Consider the following 21833-nt stretch of genomic DNA (forward strand, 5'->3'; position numbering starts at 1 on the left):
ACAGTGCTATTTTTTCTTTGTCTGCTCCTTAATAAGTGTAATAAACATCAGAGCTGGAATGATTATTTGATTGATGGTTTAGTTTTTCAGCTATTAAATTAATCAGCAATTGTTCTTACTGGCAATTTATCAGTTTGAGTGATTTTCTAAGAAAAAAAAACATGTCAATATTCTCTGATTCAGCCTCTTAAATGTGAATATTGTCTGGTTTCTCTCCTCGACAGTAAACTGGGTGTCTTAAAAACATTTTATTGACCAAAAGAATTGAGAAAATAATTGACAGATTGATCAACAATGAAAACATCTTCAAATTGTTTATTCTGTAGAAAATAAAATGACATCATGGTGGTAATTTCATGGAATTAATGAATGTATAAAAACACAATAAAACACGCTGTGTAATGTTTGGGAATTATTCTTTTTTAGTCGTTTCTTTGCTACAGTCTCACACCAGTTTTACTTTGAAGGTCTCTACCGGAAGCTGCTCCCTCAGATTGCCTCCCGCTTGTCGCTGCTGTCGGGTGTAGATAACTTGGCGCTGCTGTGTGAGCGCACACACACTCAGAGCAAGTGATGGGAGTCGAACTCGCTCCCTGACGCGCGTGTCGCTCACCTGGAGAGATCTTCAGCTGAGCTCAGCTTTTTTTTTTATTTTGTCTCTTTTAAGAATAAAGATATAAATCCAACTTCTCACACAGAGCTGGAGTTGAAGCAGGAGGTTGGAGGTTGGAGGTGGACGCACAGTTCTGCATCAGTTTTTGTTGCGGGGGGAGAATTACGCACGGCTGCTCCGGGATTTTTGCGTCATGGCTGAGGAGTGAGGCGCCCGCTGCCAACATGCCTCTTCACTGGAATATAACTTTTCCACGGCGGTCCTATGGAATATAGTCCGATCCTGCACAGCCTACATGTTGTGCCATCATCATCCCACGTGAAGAACAAACTCTTCGTGTTCTGCATCATGCTGTCCCTCTGGGTCTACATGATCTACTGCTGCGTCGGATACTGCTCCACGATGCCCAACCTGGCGTACAGACACGAGAGCGACGCGGAGGCTGACGGCCGGGGCTCGTCTCTCGGTGCGTCCAGGGACCTCCTGAATAACGAGAACGACTTGGACAGCAGAGGAGAGGAGTGGGATGAGATTAGAGGCGAGGCGAAGGCGCTGGATGATAATGCCATGTCGGGTTTCCTCAATGAGTCGGAGAGTAAAAAGTTGCCCCAGGCGATCATCATCGGGGTGAAGAAGGGAGGCACCCGGGCGCTGCTGGAGTTCCTGCGGCTGCACCCGGACATCAGGGCGGTGGGAGCCGAGCCGCACTTCTTCGACCGCAACTACGACAAGGGGCTGGAGTGGTACAGGTACGACACCCATCTGATATCTTACAGAGAGGGACGCTTTCATTGTTCTTAACCCTTCTGATGCCTTGCTCAAAGGCATTTTGTGCAGTTATGGAGGCTCTTGGCTGTGGTTGACCCAGAATAACTCATGCAGCTATTTATTTTTTTTAATCCACTTCAACCAAATCTAATGTTTGTGTCTGACTCCTTTAAAGTTTATCCTCTTTAAACTCATATTTACACCCCGGCTGCATGATATCATCTCGACAAGGTGCTTTAAGTCTGCAACAGCAAAGAGAACAAAAAGATGTGAGATCACCTGATAGTTTTCCAGGGAAGAGATAAGATACTAAGACCAGAGAAAATGAGAACATAAAGTAATGAGGTGTGAAATGATCCTGCTGCTGCTGGAGTTTTAAAAAAGAATCGTACCTGCTGTGACTTTATTTTTTATTTATGTCAGACAGGAAAGTGAATTTACTTTAAATTCCACCATATTGCTGTTTATCTAAAGCAGATTAAAGATGTCGAACAGAGAAGAGTCACATGCTGCTATCAAGAGAGATAAAACTGAAAATTCAAGATACATAATTATGCATCTATTGGTCTTGCATGAGGAAAAAGCAGAATATTTGCCTTAAAAATGTAGTGGAGTAGAAAACTTGAGTGAAATATGTCACACTTGGACCTGACTGTGCAGGTCATGGCAGTCAAATATGAGACACCATTGCGTAGCAGCACTTATATAATATAAAGCATTAAACCTTCTGTTTGCAGTGACGTTGTTTGTCGTGTTCGTTTTCACAAGTACAATCGATTTCCTGCCTGTTTGCACGACCTTCACTTTAGAGTTCCTGGAAATTGCCCCACATCTGGATCTACACCTTGGATCTAGATCTCCAGTGACCGTCTGACAAGAAAAAAAAGAAAAAAGATAACGCAGAGCTTCTGTTTAAATCTGAACTGAATTCTGGACGCAGTTCAAAGAAAACGTCTCGTGGTTTTATGGTTTGGAGTCAGCAAGTTACATCACGCCATCTTCCTCCAGCAACCAGGAGCTGGAATCAAGATCGTGAGCTCCTGAGTTCTGATTCAGCAGCAGCGATTTGTTTTCATCTCCAATCCAAAAAGACGTCAGAGATCAGAGATCTGCGGCTGCTCACACCTTCAACATTTTATTGTGTCCTCTGCCATGGTGACTGTCACATCTCAGTATGAAAGCTCTTTACTGTTGACTCGGCTGCGTTATTACACAACTTGCTCCTCGTTGTGTAAATTAGCAACGAGCACGATTGATTCCTGGAAATGAGCGATTTTTTTTATGTACCCCAAATGTCCCCCCCCCCGGAAACGATGTGGCATTGAATGCTTCAGATCAGAGCGACCACATTGTGAATAAGAGATAATAAGAGATACTGCTGTTCTGAGTGTCCATTTGGCTGAGCTGAGGGATTAACAAGACGAAGTCAAAAGGATCTAGACACTGTTTTCAAAGCTGGCTCCATACAGCTACAATAGGTTAAGTGAAGCATCGTTCAAAGGACTTCTCGCTTAAGCTCCTTTAAGCATTTCCGGACAGGTTTAAGGACATTTTTCTTTTCTTTTTTTTTTTTTGGATGATCAGCCTGTAAAGAAAGATCTTTTGTCCATCTCCACAAACTGAGCAACTTGTGCAACTCAAAGATCTCTTTACTCCGAGTCGTCCTGCTGTTTTTACGACCCACAACTGATGCACAAGCAGGCGATGTATGAATGAAAATGAAATGCTGATGCGAGTAACAGTCTCGAGAAGCCGTCGTGTGTAATTGAGACGTAGCACGCTACGTGCTCACAGAGGCAACTGCATACCAAGCTAGCAGCTACAGTGGATGTGGGAAACTGTTTCATCTCTCATCTCCAGACGTGTATAATGAAGGCTTCGCTTCCCACAGAGGTGATCGCGCTAATTAAAACAACTTGGCTTGAGTTGTCACAGTGAGAGCGCTGTGCTACAGATTGACCCCGTACAGCAGAGCTCCACGACACCGAGTCCACCCTTAATGATCATTTAGTGGAGCTCTGAGGAACCTTCACATGGCTTTGTGGCTCGAGCACATCGCTGTTGGATGTCTGGGTTTTTACACATATACGGGCTTTATGAATGAGCGTTCACACACAATGTTTGGAGCCCGTTAAAGAGGAAATATGTAAGATATTACATAAAGACCAAATAAATTAAATTAATACCAAAATAAACAAACACAATTTAAAGAAGGGAAATATTCTTACACTAATTTATCTCACTAAACTGAAAAAAAAAATCATCTACACACCCTCACAGTTCTCACTTTTACTGAGCTAAGGAGCTTAACTGGCTCAAGGTTAAAATTCACCAAAATAAATCCTCAATTCACAGAATTAGATGTGAAAATATTCTGACTCTACATGCAGTTTTGGCATTTTCTCTGCCGCTTCATGCCTGCCATGTCTTCTGCCTCTGTAAATCGCCTCTGTACTGTATCTGGTGTCTTCAAAATGACGTTGTTCAGTCTCAGGAGCCACATGAACAACATTTCTGCGTTATTTGAGTGATAAGGACAACAGATCATGTAAGCTATTAAGTATATTTCACAAATACGGATGTAACCATCGACTCAATATTAACTTTTATCCACCATCACAGGGCGTCAACTCGGCATCTCGTGGGGAAAACACTCCAACAAGTCCCAGTCTGGTGTCCAGTTATGTTCACTGGGAGGCCTGTTGAACTCTGTTGCCCACGGTGACTTCCCCTGTGATCCCAGGTCAGGATCCAGGAAGACTCCCATCAGCGTGTTAGCCACGGCTCACTGAGCAACTTGCTAACGGCAGCGAAGACAGATACAGGAGAGAGTATAGTGAGCAGCAGTAAGCAGCTGTGCTTCTATAGTTTTGGAGCAAACGCTAAATTCTGGCCAAATTACACCTTTAAACTTTGTTCAGTGTAATGTGTGATCAGAAGTGATTATTTTCATGACTTATACACAAATTGTTTAGTCTATAAAAAAGCCAAAAATTGTGAAAAATGCTCATCATAATTTCCCAAAGTGCTCAAACTAACAGTCCAAAACACAAAGACTCTTCACTCAGTATCATAAACGATAAAGAAAGGGAGAAAATTCTTACATTTGAGAAGCAGAACCCTAGTAAAACAACTTAAACAATTAACTCATTATCAGATTCGAGCCATTAATTTTCTTTTGATCGCGTAATCATTGCAGCTCTTATCAGAAGTGAGTCTTCAAGATGAGCCGAGAGCAGACAGAGGTGTGTTGTTTTCCCATATGTTTCACTTCATCGCTCTCAGACTAATGGCGTGCAGTAGCCCGGGGAGGGGAGCGGTCCGCTGGGTGGGCTTATCAGCTCCTGTGGTGGCATTGAGTTGTGCCGCACTATTTATCTGCAGTGATTGGTGTGTCCATCCTGCTTGGAGGTCCGCTGTGTCCATCCTGCCGGAGCCCCTCATAGAGGAGAGGCCCCCCGGCTCAGCAGGACGCCGACCACAATGCAGCGAAAGAGGCGCAGGCAGACGATGGTGCGCCTCCTCGCCCCCGCCTTTCTTTAATAAAACTTCCTCCCGTACGTCTTATCTTGGCAGGTTAACAACTCGTCGACTGAATGCACGCTCAAATCAAGGTCTTCTAGGTTTCTATACAGTAGATGTGAATAATTGCTGTAATTGTGTTTTCCTCTTGAGGTTCCATATATAGAACAATGAGCGGCCTTCTTAACTCACTGAGGGTGTCAGAGAAGACGGCGTAATCCTCCTCAGAGCCCCAGGGAGGCTTACTGCAGGCCAGTGGCAGATAGAGGGCAGTAAATTTAAAGTGAGTCTTTAGAAAGTGCAACAGTATTATGGAGCTCAATGAAAGGGGATGCTCGAAGAACCCCCGGGGTCTGCATTAACCCTGACAATAAAAGAGCAGACAATTAGTGTGAAACATGTTTTCTCTGCCTTCACTTTGTATGCAAATGTGCTCAGAAGGGTGAAAGTGCCCTTTGACGAAGCCCAGCAGGAGTTCATCGGAAAGAGCATTCACTGGAACCTGCCCAAGAAAAAGAAAGACTCGCTACACTTAAAGCTTTTTTTTCGGGGGGCTGAAAGTTGACTTTCAGCGATCCCAGCATGGAAAAGTTCCCATGAGCAGGTTCGTTTGAGTCCGCTGGTGGCTTTTTCGCTTACTCGACAGTTTCAGCTCTTCGCAAGGACACAAGGGGGATTGTTGTAAGTGAGAAAACTCTCGATATAGGTATCCCCCGGCTTAAACTAACGTGTCAGCACACTGACAGGAAAAGAAGGGATGAGCGCGTTTGATAATGAGATGCTTCAAAAGAAACAATTCACGCACGCTCGCTGTTGTTTCAAACATTCCTAAGATGTTTCCACCTGCAGAGAGAGAAGCGGCCTCTCTCTCAGACTGTCCTTCCCATAGACCGAAGTGATGCCATCCTTCCAAGAACGAGTCCACTAGGTTGTCAATACTGATAATGTGCACCTCCCCTCTCCAATCTGGAGATGGAGGATTTAATTTGCTGCCACAACCCCCTGGGCTTTCGCTTGAGGCAATTTGTCAAACCACAGCACTTATTACAGCACTTTGGAAACGCTGAAACAAAACAAGTTCACTCCATTATATCCCCTCGAGTTGTTGACGTCCTCATCGCACTCTTTTGTTGCATCTTCAGAGAGAATGTGCTGTTTCCTGCCTCTCGCTCCGCTGCAGAGACTCACTGACAGCAAGTCAGAGCAACTTTAGAAAGCAGCAATCTGCCTCGGCCATCTTTGTTTGGCTTCTTTGAAGTCTTGTTTTCCTTTGCTGATCCTCTCAGACCAGCAAGTGCTGCAGGGAATTATCTAATTGTACCAACTGTGATATAAAGTCAGAAACAACCACGCGTACATGCAAAGAATCAGCGTTTCATGTCGCATTTAAAACTTTAACTTTATATTCATGGATTTGTCCACATTAATTGAAATGAAAGTGTTACAAATACACTCATTTCATATCAGAAAAACGTTATTCCAGAATTATTTATGACAAACCCCGTCAGCATTAGTCACCTCCGCTCTCATTTCTCTTGGCTGTCGCTGATTTTCTTTCACTTTCTCTCTGAATGCATCTTCGGTCTCTTTGTTCGCTCAGAACTCCTCCACCGCTTTATCTTCTATGAGAAACTTGACTGCAGCTCACTTGGCCTTGTTTGATCAGTTCAGGTTGTTTGAGCTGACGGCTGGTGTCTCTCTTTGTCACACGTTCAGTATTTCCTGTGGCAACGGTTTAATACTGCTGCTAATATTGATCTGTGCTCCTGTAACACCGTTGGATGGATGCAGCAGAATAAACAGACGTATACTCGAGCTCGTGGCCTCAAGCAGCTGTGAAACATTGAGTAGAGAGGAACACGTGCTGGCAGGGATTTTCATTTCCATCTCAACACGGCTACCGGCGTGAAGGTGTGTCTTTAACTGATGGCAGGCTCGTCTCATGTCGAGGTGAAAGGAGCGACTGCAAATACATCTTGTCCCAGCAGAACTATCGAAGAACAGCTTCACCACTTTGATGGCAAACATGTTTAATTTCCTATAGATTCTTCACAATAAAAGTGTAGTTAGTTTTCAGCAGTAGTAACGTAACATGTCCTCTGAAAACAGCTCAGAGTGAAGATGAAGAAACGGCAGAATACAGCAGATATCTGTTAGCACGATCAAGGAGCCTGGAGAGAAACTGAACCCCAAAACACAGAGACACAAAGTTACTGCAGGCTGAAAACACCGAGACTTTTAAAAAACAAAATTCTCTCGTGTCTGGCGACACTCGGGGGTCATCATGGGTCGCCTGCTTGGAGGTGGGCCAGGTGCACTCTGGCACAACTCCAGAAAGAGGGTCAAACCCGGGCGTGGCTCGGCACAATGAAACTGGTAATGGAAATTCATATCGAAGCAGCCAAAAGCTCCAGTGGGTAACCCCAGCAAAGTCTCTTATATTAATGTTTCACTGCTGTTTAAGTGATATTACTTGAGGCAGATTATAAAGTTTTCTGCACATGTGCAGTAGCACTGCAAGTCCTGTAAACAGACTCAGTGGAGATCAGGTCACTGGTCCAGCATCTCCATGATGGTTCCCAGCCAAGGTAGTCTTCAGGTTCATATACACAACATACATTTAGCTTTATTTAAGCTTTAAACTCAGTGTCATACCTGTTGATTGGTCCCTCTGAGCTCGTATCTAAATCAGGACAAGACACAATCAATCTGTTCACACTGACAAAGACTGCAAACTGTTGAAGAATCTCGTATACGTACTGATGCATTATCGATAACTGTTCGATCACTTTCACAGAGTGTATAAAAACGCTCCTGTGAGATCGGCTCAGCGTTGTTGGTTTGCGTTTTTCTCCAGCAGCACCACCCTGTTAGAAAGTGCAGGCTGACTCTATAAACAACTGACTGTCAGGACTGTTATGTGTTAATGTAAGGCTGACAGTTGTGTGAGAGAAACCAGAATGGCTCATGCACTATTCCTCCTCCTCCTCCTCCTCCTCAGACACTGGGCCTGTCTCCATCAGACAGCCAGGTGGCCTTGAGTTCTGCATATTGACAGTAATAATGGAGGATGGGAAAAAAGGCATTCTCTGCACTATCATTGTTGTTCAGGAATGCTGTTGAGATAATGAAGGTCCTGAGTGTAAACGGCGGTGACGACGACTTTCACACGCATGATAAGATGGGCTGCAATGACCGAGCAGCACCTTCCCTAAAGATGCGTTCCTCTCCGATTCATGCCTGGAACTCATCTCACGGTATATCGGTCTGATTATTATAAGTGGCCGCATACCACCACCTCCCATCCTGTCTTTGAGAAGAGGAACGACTCCCGGAGTAGCTGGACCTCTTTCCGTTTTAAGATTAGGACCCATCATGACATTAGATAATGCTGAGGGTTGTTTTCTGGAGCGGTCGCTCGTCATCGCGGTCTGAGAGGCTGAAAATATACATAGACGCCAATTAAAGTCAGTCGAGCCGGATCCCACAAAAAAACCAGTGAGTCACGTCGGAGTTTCCTGCGCTGAACTTCTTCTGTACCTCAGTGAACTCACGGAGGGTTATCATCCACGCGGCGACGTTATAAATTCCTGCCTTTGAACCTCCCTCCTGATAGCAGTGAATGTAAACAAGGCACCAGATTTCAAACGCCGTCTCGCCAGCAGCCAGTTTAATGGACACACCTGACTGCCCGGCAGACACAACACAACACACACCGGCCCTGGATTAATATCTGTCTGTCGCAGTATGGGTGGTGTATTGTGTGCTACTGCTGCAGGGAAACACACACAGCATTTGCATTAGAAAGTGACTTAAAGCTGAATTATAAATGTAGACAAGTTTGGTAGTCAACAACAGAATCTCCTAAACAACTGAAGAAGCTGGGGACCTGATTTAAAATGTAAAAACAAACATAAAATGGCTCCATACAGCTTGTTGTAACCAGGCATAATCTAAGTCTTCCAGGACCCATTCAGTGTGGATTTCAGTTTTTACCTCCAACAAGGACGTTATGTTTGGTTGGTTTCTTGGTTTGTCAGCAGGATTACACAGAAATTACTGAGCAGATTCCCACCAAAGTTGCATGGCAGATGGATCTCGGTCCAGAATAGACCCCTATTAACTTTTGCTGTGGATCCGTATAAAGGGACGGATCCAGGATTTTTCCAGGACAGGGTGTTCACATTTTTGTTAATTTTCAATTTCTTCAGTACTAATTCATGGATCTTGCTGAAATGAAGCAGGCATATAGTATTAAGGTGGCTGGTATTCATAAGTGAGTATGAGAAAGTTTATTGTGGATAAAGGGGACAGGTGGGCCTTGGCGGAGGTTTGCCCTCTACTTTTAAAACATGTCCTCGGCTACTTCAGTTGTTCAGGAGAACGCCGCAAAGTTGTTTTGTTGTGAAGCTCCAGAAATGTTTTGTTGACTGTGAAACTTCACCTGACTTTTCCACAGGCCTGGGCGTGAATGGATAATGACTGCATTTTCATTCTTGGGTGAACTGTTTCTTTAATATCTGTCTGAAGGTCGCTGTCGAGGTGCTGCAGGACGCACACACAGCATTTAAAGTTGTCAGTGACTTAAAATTTGGACTTAGGCTTGTGGGTCAGTGGGGTCATCCTCCACCGTCCTCCATCCTCCACCTGATTCCATCTAATCCTCCCTTTACTCCTTCCTCTCTTGCTTTATCTCCTTCCTCTCTGCCTCCCAGCGTTATCTCCTCGGCCCTGCTGTTGTCCTGCGAGTTTACCAGGACAGGTTAGAGGGCAGAGGATGTTTGCGTGCACGCCGAAGCATCAATATCGATTTATTTCTAGTGAGGCAGTTATAGGTAGGAATTCTCCAAAGCTCAGAGTCTTTGCTTTGAGAATACATTTAGGGCCTACTTAGATGCTGCAGTTTGAGAGTGAAGCAGCGTCTCGAGCTTCTTGGAGTCAAACATGCAAAATTCATGAAGGGGCAAAAGTCACAGCGGTGGCTCAATGTTAGTGACAGGACGTTTTTCTTTTTTTTTACCCAGTTCTCTTGAAGCTCACTGATGACGCCTTTGCGTGGCTGACTGATAGATGAGGATGAACTGAAACCTATTGGTTCCAGGCGACATTGTTTATTAAGCAGAACAAATTGTGAAAGCTTGCTACATCTGCCCCCCTAAGGCGACTCTCTCACTCACGGCTCAGTCAGAGACGCTCTCCCCTCTCCGGCTCTCTCGTCGTTAAGATGAATAATGCATGTGTTTCTCACACAGATTGTTTTGCTCAGGGACTAAGTGGAAAGTTTGATTGGTAGTAAGTTTTCATGTCCCTCGAGGAACCGTGAAAAAGGCCTACAGCGCTTCGCCTGTGTGTATCCAAGAGATGCTGCAGATAATTGCAGGGGGGGCTCTGATAGAGTTGTTTGTGCCTCTCGTACCTATTACCTTGATGAGGTTTGTGGTTTTTCCCCACCACACTGAATGGTTGGCTGAGGCTCTGAGGCAGTGGAACAAATGTGTGAGACCTCGTAGCCTCCGTAGAAAGGGAGGACAGAGCAGGTGACACAGGTGATGAAACCACAGAAGCAACACAACACAACCCTGTGTGTGCTTGTATGGCAGTAATGAGGTATGCTTGATACCTAGTTTTCCCATTATCACAACAGCTTTTTTCCCCCACAGTCAAAAAGAAAAAAAAAAACAAACTTCCAGCATGTTCCTCGGCTCGTTTCCACCACATCAATTTGTAAGATGAAAGCTGTTGGGCTTGGACAGGAATACTGAAGCTCCTTGTTTCGTGTACCAACAGATGGTTGGAAATTATTGTGATCACTTTAATGACACGGCTCCTCCGCTTCCCCGTTGTTCCATTTAGATCAACCGCTAACAAAATCAAAACATGACAATATCGCCGAACACTGTAGCAGTTCAAGAGTGACGGACTTAAACCAGCATAGGGTACGTCGGAGGCCTGTGGAGACTTGTGACATCACAACTGGGTTTGAAGTGATTTCCATCTTCACTGCTTCTGCATTCAAGACATGTGCTGCACCAGTTTGTGATATACTCCCATACCAGGGACTGCAGGGACCAAACAGTGTGTTCTGCTGTAGTTAATAAATTAATCTCCTCAATGCTACTTTGTTGGGCTACAAAAACACCATATGAAGTGAAGAAGAAGAAAGTCTGAGCTCGTCCCCGGTGCACCTCCATAATTCATACTGGAAGTGAGCAGCCACACCTTTTATTCAAAGTGTTCACAGCTAGTGAAAAGTTTATAGTTTTATTTAACTGGGATTAAACTGTCTATTAGTTTATATACAACAGATGTTAGATCGATTGAGTGCAATTGTAAAACGCCTGCAATCAGAGCTTACTTGATTTTCTGGGGTTACTTATACCGATGTACGAGGTTGAAGAGTTTGTCCGGTGAGAGAAAAATAACGCTGCAGGCTGGTTCTGATTGAAGTTAGCTAGTGGTGGAAATTAACTTTAACGAGTACATTTACTGAAGTATTGAGCAGTTTTGAGTGACATTTTGCTTTCTCTGAATTACAGCAATTAAAAAATGAATAAGCCCCGACATTACCAGACGCAACACAAAAGTGACGCACACATGAATACAGTTCACAACATCTTCTGTCTTTAGATCCTCGATTTAAGTGAGGAAAAACTCCCCTAAAATCTCTTTTAGCGATGATATGAAACCCTCAGGAAGGAGAGAATTACTACAAAATATATGTGATTGGCTTTGGCACACTCACAGAATGTAACTTTGTGTTGCACTCAGTGGTTCAGGAGTTTGTGTTATCGCGTCCATCGCTTGTGTTTCTTCAGGGATTAAGTCTCATCGTCGCGGCCTCGTATCTCCCCTCCTCTCTCTGCAGAGACGAGCCAGCCAACGAGGCAGTCAACCAGCCTCTAATGCTCCAGCGTGTTTGGCTTAGTCCTAATCCCCCTTGGCTCACTTTAGCCATTATCCAGTTGGGGCTGCAGTTAACAGGCTATATTATGATCAACCGGAGTCGTCCAGGGTCAGGGAGAATATGCAGTTATGGGAACAGACAGCTCCACAGCTTTGCATTTTTTCTCCTCAGGAGTGGACGCCCTCTCCAAAAAAACCCCTCACATCTGACTCAAAATCACTGACAAATATGAGGAGGAAGGTGCAGCCATGGCACGACATTAAGAAGCGTAATACCGCCTATTCACAGCTAAACCGCCCTTTGTATGATGTAATGAAGGTGTGGAATATTTCAATGTGAGGATTGCGGGCTTTGAGAGGGGATTGAGGTCTTTAGTTAGATTAAATCCAGCAGCAGGAGATGAACGTCTTCCTTCAGGGTTTGGGTTTAGAACATGCCACGAACTGTGTATTGTGTACACATGCAATCAGGGATGATTGAAAGGACTCCTGCTCTCCCTGCCACTTCCTGTCACTTTGGGTACACTCACACACTCTCCTAATGTTGCTGGTGACGTCTACAATTGTCTCGTTGATGATGATTGACTTGCTCCTGCCTGACAGTGCTTTAAACCTGCCACAGAGCTTCTTTGTCACTGAAAACCTCGTCTTCCTGTTTGGGGAGCTTTTCAAAGTTGTTTGTTGACTCACAAAGATGAATAGGGTTTGTTTTGTGCCTGCAGCGCACATGTAAATCTGTGTTTTTGTGTCCTTTGCAGGGAATTGATGCCCAAGTCGTCAGAGGGCCAGTTGACGATGGAGAAGACCCCCAGCTACTATGTCACCAAGGAGGTCCCTGCTCGAATCTACACCATGTCTAAAGACACAAAGCTCATCGTAGTCGTCCGGGATCCCGTCACACGGGCCATCTCCGACTACACCCAGACTCGCTCCAAGAAGCCGGACATCCCGTCCTTCGAGAGCCTGACCTTTAAGAACATGTCGGCGGGTCTGATCGACACCACGTGGAGCGCCGTTCAGATCGGCATGTACGCTAAGCACCTGGAGCGCTGGCTCCAGCACTTCCCCATGGAGCAGCTGCTGTTTGTTAGCGGCGAGCGCTTGATTAGCGACCCCGCAGGTGAGATGGCTCGCGTCCAGGACTTTCTTGGACTCAGGCGGGTGGTCACGGAGAAGCATTTCCACTTTAACCCGGCAAAGGGCTTCCCCTGCCTTAAGAGACCTGAAGGGAACAGCAAGCCGCACTGCCTGGGCAAAACCAAAGGCAGGACCCATCCGAATATTGACCCAGAGGTGGTGCAGCGGCTACGGGACTTTTATAAACCCTTTAATAACAAGTTTTACCAGATGACTGGTCACGACTTTGGCTGGGACTGACGGATGTGATGGACTCATGCTGGTCCCTCGTCTGTGATTTTTTATTTGATCACTCTAGAGATATTGTTGTACAGTATTTGGTGGTGTGTAAAAAGTTCAGAAGTCTATTTTATGATAATTTATTGTTACGATATTAACTCACTAAGCTGCCTAACCAGTTTTCTTCGTGCTCTACCACACACAGGTTTAATTCTCATGAACAGTTTTGTACAAGCACAATGTTTTTACGGGTATTCTGAGCAGGGTCGGTATCCTTCTTCTTTTTTTTTATTTCTTCCCCTTGGCTTCGAGTGGATATCTCCTCCTTCGACTTTTCCTCCAAATGTTGCTCTCACTTCACCTTAAACTGAATGAGATCCAACTTTACAAACAACTGCTAATATCTCCTTAACATTTGCCTGACCCTCAGAGGTCTGTGGACCCACTTAGTCAGGTCGATACGGGCCTCAGCTGATCCAGTGCCACTTGCCAGGTGGATCAATACAGTAATAGCTCCTCATCATGTCAATTAGACCTGAGTGATGGCATTGCCTTGATCTCTGGAGCAGCGCAATAAAACATGGATCCATTAATGGTCGTAAGTTTATGGCTGACCCTTGAGCCAACTTCCAAGTTAATATAATAATACGAATTTCCACTGCAATATTTTGACTTAACCACTATTTATACCGTTTCTACAAAGGAATGTTGATTTGGATCCAATAGAGGGTCCCGTCACGATACTTCGGGATGTTTTTATCTGAAAAACCCGCTGCTTAGGCTTCATAACGCCCGATCAGTTCATGCTCCTTTAAAAAAATATTCATGTGGCTTAATCGCATTCATCGATCTGTCCTGAAATGGCTCCCATTGATCATCCTGTACAGCTCACCACAGGTGATACGAGACGTGTTGATGATGACCCTTAATCCAACTGACAGAAAATAAGCAGTCCTCTAAATCTTTATCGAGTTTATTTTTCAGTCGCAGCTGAAGAGAATTCAAATAAAACAATCCTCGGACCAAAACTCCTTAATTTAAAAGTCATGCATGGTTGAGTTTTAGTCAACCTGCTATGAAAGAAACATTCGTCAGCATTTTAACAGACGTCGTTCCACAACGATGTACCGCGACCCCGCAGTTGAGGCACTACTATGCTGTATGCTTTACAAAACGTGAAAATGAAGCAGCTTAGACGAGTGAGAAGTGGATTACAAAGGTGCAGTCGTGTCGTTTTTATGAAGTAAGAAATAAAAATGTTTTACCAAAATCATGAACGGTTTCCCATCTTTTGCTTCAGCCACATTTAGAAATACACTGACTGGATTATGTTGTTTTATTTGTTTGTTCATTTCAAGTGTTCTTAGCAGTTTCATGTCTTATTAAATATATCTCTATTATATATGAAGGAAATGTGCATCTTCTCGTGGTCGAGTCAGGCTGACAAAGCTAACTACCATGCAGCCTTGATCACCGCTCGTCCATGTAGGTGCTCACTTCCTTCTGCACATTGATACGGTTGTTTCAGTTTTATAAGAAAATAGTTCCTATGTGAAACTGCCCGAAACAATCTAGATGGATCAACAGCACGACAGGTAAGATGTGTATTATATTTAAGGGTTTTTGCAAGAACTGTCACTTTAAATGAACTCGTATGACTCTTTAATGTACCGCCTCCACTTTACCTGCACAGATTTCTGGATCCCCGCAGGGCAAAGGTACACTGCTGTGTCTAAATCACCTTCTTGCACTTAACTGTGCTAACGGGCTAATTAGCTCAGCACTGTTAACTACCATTAGCTGTCTCAGCCCCCCCTGCTGCCACCGCTATGAGGGTTTTGTTGCCATGACCCCCACAAACACACAACACAGTATCAGGTTTCTCATCTGGAGAGACGTTATTGTGAAAAACACTGGAATTCCTTCATGTCCCTGGGTGACACTTAACACTCCTCAATATGAAGTGAGGTCGGGTTTCAAGCCTCCGTGTTCATGTGCTCAGGTGGATGACGACTTGCACTACTTCCTGATTGTAGAGCTGATTGTGCTGCTGATGACATGATATTCAGTCACATAATTACACGATGCATGCATTTGTTTTGATTCCAGAAGCAGTTAGCAGTCTCCTGCCAATATGTTTCGTCATGCAGCTCCTGCCTCACTCCGCCTCGAGCTCGACCTGTCCCATCCATCATGCAGCACAACAAACCGCAGAGCGAAAGGTCACGGCCAGATATGAATCGCCCACTTCTATTAACAACCTTTATTTAACTCCCCAACAAAAACACCCTCATTTACCTGAGGCTGCCAGAGGTGATGAGGCCGGTCTCCCTGGTGGCAGGCTTGCTTGTCTGATCGCTCAGGAAGCAGCTCCCTTTGCAATTACAGGGATAGAGGAGGGGTGCTGTAATTGCTAGGCTCCCAACTGGGGAATAGCTGTTAGCACACATCCCTCCAGGCTGTTGTAAGGGAGGCTGCTGCTGTTTGAAGGTTGGGAAGACAAGGAAAATAGACACCTGGCAGCTCTGAGCATCAAGCGACTTCACACATCCACTTGGCAGCTTCCACCGGGGGAATAAAATCAGAGCTGCTCAATAAAAAGTGAGGCAAAATAAAACACTGTATGACAGCCGGAGTGTTTGGTTTAGAGAACAAATGTAGGGAAGTTTGGAGTTTGGGCGCCGGCAGCAGGATGAACTGTAGCCTCATTGTGATGTCAAAGACAAGTCTGTGTTTTCTGCCAAGATGTCAGTCACACAGGAAGTGAGTTTCACATGTTGGGTCTCTCTGCTGAAGTGATCTTAAGTCATTCATCCACGGGATTGTGTGCTGAGTCACTGCTGTCGAATCAGTGATTAAGGACTTTGCTCCTGAAGCCATGCTGTGATGTTATTGATTAAGCCTTTACGTGACATTAGTTGCAACAACTTTGAGGCTGTTTAGACCCGATTTTAACATCTTTCTCCTGCCTCGGCATCTCACAAAGTTTAGTGATTTTTCAAGGAATTCTGGGGATTTCTCTGCAGGCGACAAGAAGCAGTGAATATTGATTACTGTTTACTTTCAATAAAATGTTGTCTTATTTCATAAAGTGAGGTAAAATGGTCAAATCAGTTAAAACGGTTCGTTCAAATAGCTTCAAAGCAAGCTCTAACTGTTGCTAGATGTTGGCAGGATAAAGACATTTTGCACACGGAAACAGCAGACAGGCTGATACAGTGGTGTCAGGTCAAACTGACAGTTTTTACAAGGAAAGAAAACAAGTTAATGGATTTCGGTCAATGCCGAATTTACAGGAATGTGTGGATGATTAAGAATTTGTCATGTTTAGTGTTTCACAATGTTCCTCCAAACTCTACAACACACACAATTGAGAGGTTTTTAAAGAAGTCTTGGGAGTTTCTTTGCAGGTCTCAAATAAGTGGATATTCTTTGCTGTATTTGAAAGAATTGGACATGATTACTCTTGTATATCAAGTCTTACACTTCTGTGTTTGACTATAACAAACGTCTTATAAAGAGCTGAATTTGTTGAGTCCTGCAGAATACGACATCACTCAGGTAAATTACCTCCTGCACCTGTGGGGATTAAAGGAGCTTTTTTTCTCTCTTCATATTTGGATAGCTGACCTTTTTTGCTCTCTTGTGAACTGAACGAGCTGTTTCACAAGGTCAGGCAGAACCAAACAGGATGAGGAGTCTGACGTGAAGAATGGGTTCGTATTTATAGCCTCGAGTTTGTTCTGAAAATTGCGAGGAGCTCATTTTTTATTATCTGCACATCGTGACGGTTGAGAAAAAGGTTATTAAGAGCAGCAAATGTTCAACACTGTTGATTCGGTTGAGTCACCGACAGGAAGTGATGTTTCCAGAACAGCTGAAGCCTCTTTAAATGGAAGTATTCATCTTCAAGGACCGTGACGGCCTGATCTCAAGGACCGAACTAACACCTACAGAAAACCAGACAGAAAAGTCCTCGAGGATAAGCATTGTTAGCTAAACTTTCAGAGGTTAATAAGACAACTGCCTTCCTCTCTGTCCCTTAATCCCTCTGCATTGTTTAAACCCTAATCCTAATCCGATAGCAAGGGCAAGCATTAATCTGAGACAGTAGACTTGCGGTTGACATGTATGTGCTGACATGGCTAATCCAGATTTAATCCCTCCTCCATAAAAGGGGCTTCTCAGCGTCGTGTGGGACCAACCTGACTTACATAACTCGGGCTGAGAATTCATATTGTGAGACGAGGCAGATGTTACCGTAAATTACTCATTACCGCAGAACACACGGCCACACCTCGGGCTTGTCGGGTCAAAACTAAGTGCTGCATTCAGCGCTGTCAGATTGTGACGCACTGTTAACGTACATCAGCTCCTCACTGGCAAGGAGCCGGAGCTGTGAATGCTCTGCTGCATGTCGACAAAACAACTTGTCACAACACGGAGCGCAACTGAACATCTCTCAACATGTCGTCCCCTCGAAACAATCAGGCAGATTTCTCCGGCATCTGTTCTTCCGATGCAACAGAGCTTTTCACGTCCAAACTTTGTTGTGCGCTACTGAAACTAAGTGTTTCATCTTGTCTCGTATCACGGCTCCGGGGCTCAGGACGAATCAGTGTAAAACAGTGTTTTCATAATGTGTGTAAATGTTTATTCATGGAGCCGAGAGGGAGGAGTAATCCCCCCGTGATAATGGCATCAAAGCACTTACTGTTACTGTACTTACTGTAACAGCGTAGCTTACAGTGCTACATCATTTGTACACACATTAGCACTCATTCCACTTGAACATGAAAGCTAAAAATGAAATGCTTTGGTGCACTTTCACACGAGCGCTGTTACGGTTGTCCTCTAACATTGGTGACATCTCAGCTGTGAGTGTAATCAACTCTCCAACACGTTCACAGTGTTCATCTGTGGCATGTTTGTATCTCCTGATAGGCTGGAACAGATGGGTACAAAGTCATCAGACCTGTTTCTTTTTAATCACATTTCTTGATTTTTGTAATTGCTTCGACTCTAATTAGCCTTCAGGCATTAGCATAGCTTTACTCCTGGTGGTGTGCCAGGATAATGTCACGCGAAGATGTTTTCATCTCATCTCCAGAGGAACTTTGTTTTTAACGCTGTGATTCTGCAGCAGCTCGAGTGTGCGGAAGTCAAAACCTTTCTGTACATTGTCTTTAAAGCCTTTTTGAACACCAGCTGATTTCCTCTGTGCTCTCAGAGGATCAGGACTTCTGGCTTTGTCCAATAAGATTATGAGGCCTCACATATGGCATCCAACATGGCAGTTAATTCGAGCTTTGAAGTCGCTCTGCGTTTTTCTTTTCATTGACTCACCAAAATTTGTCTTATTGCACTCAGACATAAAACCCGATCAGTCCGTGTTGTTCGGGGGATGAACACCAACAGACAGTGTGGTGTTTGCTGTTGAGACTGGAAGTTGCATCATCACCAGTGAAATCCTTCGTGTTGTAACCAGAGACTCCCTGGAGGACGGAGCTGAGGGCAGACTGTCCTGTCATTAATGTTCATCCTGCCTGTGGTCTCACAGCACTATTTGTTGCAGTCGCCCGCCTGCCTGGTACCACTCTGGACTGTCCATTAGGGCCAGACCAGTCCTCTCTGAATCCCGGTGGTATGCCACTGTAAGGACTTTATCACTCCACCTCAGAGAGTCCCTGAACGCAAGAACATTTTTGGTTCGGGATTGTGGCGCAAAACGCAATCTCCCTACTGTCGAGGCACATTAAAGAGCATAAGCAGCTCAGCTTATCTGATTCAACACATTTTATACAGGCCCTTATTCCATTAAAGGGACAGTTCCCCACTAAATAATCGTTATTTCCCCCCTCTAAGCTGTAGTCCTATTGTCGATCTAAATCCATTTTGGTGTGAGTTGCAAAGATTTAAAGATGTCTGCCTCTCTTTTCAGAAATCATGAGCCGATTACTCATGTTAATCCACAAACCTCGTTGTGAGCATTTTCATGTTGTAACTATTTTCTTTCCATATCACTGCACAGAAGGAAGCAAGGGGCAGGCTGACATAATAATTCAGGCCGGGTAATCTAATGTGAGTCCAGGAAATTCTCCACAATCAGTTGTGTTATCTTTAAGTTTACACTTTAGCCAGTTTCTCCTCTGAGGGGGCAGAAGCACACACACTGTAAGCTCCAGTACAAGTACAGATAACAGATTTAAAAAAAGAAAAAAAGACTCAGAAGTACTGATCCAAAGTCTTTACTCAAGAAAAAGTAAGAAACTACAGGCTCTGAAATGTAGAGTATCCCTCTGAAGGACATTTCTAGCAGCAACAAACCTTTTCTCCCCATTCCAGTCTCGCTCTCTGTTTACGTGTTCTTACATCATCAACATCATTTCATCTCGCTACGTCTGCCGGTTGTGATATACACTGAAGAAATTGAAATCAGTCTCATAATGTTGGAAAATAAGAATAATCCATAATTCACCTGAAATGTTGAAAGTTGTAATGAGCCTGTTTTGAAAATAAAATGCAAGGAGAAGAAAGTACAGATATTTGTGTTCAAACAGGAAAAGTAAGAAGATGTAAGACAAGATAAATAGCAGCACAGATACATGAAAAACCAAGTATTACGTGCAGTAACGATGTCTTCATATTTAGCTCCTTCCCATCTCTGATTTCATGCAAATAATTAAGGAATAAATATACATACATACAAACTGAAAGGGAATACAGATTTCTGCTCTTCGCAGCGTACTTTTCATGATTTAAGTCTTCCTAACATGGACGTATGTTTTCTCTTTTTCAAACACCAACCATGTCCCTCAAACTCCTGCAGATATCTGTAATCTTGCAGCATCTTGCAGCACTTTGCTCCCTCTGAGTTTTTTTTTTTTTCCTGTGCTGTCATTTTTCTTGCCACACTACATTTATATATGGCAACACTGGTAAGAGGAAAAATGTGCACTTTTGATTTTGTGCTGAACTGTCCCTTTAAATGACATCTCACAGGAATCTGTAATTAGCATTAGTTGCTCGTGGTCTACCACCTGTGACCCCGACCAGCTCAGACGTCTCAGTGCTTCTCCGGTCTTATCCTGCTTTCTCTGTAATGAGGTGTGTAGAGCCCCCTACTCTCTATGGACCAATGTCACCTTCATAATCCAAGATTTGGACTTTGAGGGGTCAGGGATGTGCAGCTCCCTTCTCAGGATTACTGACTGGACTGTCTGTCGCGGGGTCTGTCGTCTGTCTGAGGGGCCGAGCGGGGGGATCCTTGGCCTTCAGCTGGTGTCTAATCTGGAGTGGAAGGCCTAGTCTTGTCTGAGCTGGCCTCGGGGTCAGACGGTTACATTTATCTGTACGTATGTGTGTCACAGATAAGGATATTTCTAAAATAGAGCTTCTGACTACAGGATAGAGGCTTCTGGACACAGCAGATACAAGCCCCCATGGGATTATATTTAATAAAGTTATGCTGTGGAATTTCATTAAGACTATGGACGAGGATAAAAAAGGTGTGAAGAGTTTGCGACTCGAGGACTTGTTGGCTTCTAACAGAGATCCTACAATAAAAATTAATGAGGGACAATAATGTGTGCGCCTTCAGCGCCGGAGAAACACTTCAACACTTCACACCGAGATCATTTGCAGGCTTTCAGGGATTTAATCTGATTTCACAATTAATTGGTTCGTTAAACTTCTGCTCCTGGGATTAAATGAAAATTAAGGCGATGCCAGAATGGAGCTGGAAATTTCCCAAGACGGCGGCTGCACCAGTCAGTGTTTATCGCCCATCGATACAGACGCATCACTTCCCTCTTCCTGAGTGTGTTGTATTTCTTATGATATATATATATTTTTTTCATTGGACTCATAGGTTGTGGCAGGTACGTCAAGTGACAGTAATAATTTTGTGTGTCTTCATACATTCTTGGTGCACCTTCAGGGTAGAAATCCTGGCAGATGTGTCGTTTAGCATCGTTGTGATTCTAATTTATCTCGTAGTTTTTGAGGCAAAGGATTTTTTCAGCAGTGTCTGATAAGCCGTTTGGTGCTTGTGTCATGTACTGGTTACAATTTCTAATTCAATCTAGAGAAGAAAAGATTTTATGATGGGATCTCACCAGCTGTGATGTCAATACCACATTATTACTCAGTGTTAATGGGTCAGACAACACCTGTCTTTGAATGCAGCCTTTAGTTTGATTACATTTACATTTACATTACGCATGCTAGGGTGCTTTGGTCACCACTGTCTCCAGGTGCTTTCTCGTGGGGGAAATGTTGGGTCTCACAAACTGAAAACTTTACTGGCCTACACTGTGACAGGTGGTAAACACATTCACACACTGACGTCAGACGCTTAAATGTTTCTGTGCTCAGCTACTCTCACACATACAATAACAATAACGATTAGAAACCGATGCAACAGCCGTCAGGAGTAATTTCAGGTCCAGTACCTTGCCTGAGGATACTTGATGTGCAGCAGGGGGATCCAGGTATTGAACCACCGGCCCTCAAATTAGCGGCTCCACCTTCTGAGCGGTAACAATACTGATAACTAAATACTGTGATAAACAAGAGGACTAAAACCAAAAGATAAGATGTAGACGTCTTTCTTTCTGCACTGTATGGAAGCAAAGGAAGTCACGAAAAGGGGAAATCAGACACTTTAATG

The 21833-nt window shown here is 44.1% G+C and overlaps 1 protein-coding gene across 1 annotated transcript; it reads left to right on the top strand.

The window, feature by feature from the left end:
• Nucleotides 1-295: 295 nt before the first annotated feature.
• Nucleotides 296-14435, top strand: hs3st3b1a (heparan sulfate (glucosamine) 3-O-sulfotransferase 3B1a). The gene is made up of 2 exons (XM_037089507.1): nt 296-1362; nt 12565-14435. Exons 1-2 carry the CDS (start codon nt 878-880, stop codon nt 13181-13183), a joined length of 1104 nt encoding a protein of 367 aa, XP_036945402.1. The 5' UTR covers nt 296-877; the 3' UTR covers nt 13184-14435.
• Nucleotides 14436-21833: the final 7398 nt, after the last annotated feature.

This window comes from Acanthopagrus latus, chromosome 23 (assembly GCF_904848185.1).
Source record: "Acanthopagrus latus isolate v.2019 chromosome 23, fAcaLat1.1, whole genome shotgun sequence".
NCBI lineage: Eukaryota > Metazoa > Chordata > Actinopteri > Spariformes > Sparidae > Acanthopagrus > Acanthopagrus latus.

Coding starts and splice junctions, on each gene's coding strand:
- hs3st3b1a (XM_037089507.1), top strand. CDS start 878: ATGGAATATAGTCCGATCCTGCACAGCCTACATGTTGTGCCATCATCA. Junction 1,363..12,564: donor AAGGGGCTGGAGTGGTACAG/GTACGACACCCA, acceptor TGTCCTTTGCAG/GGAATTGATGCCCAAGTCGT.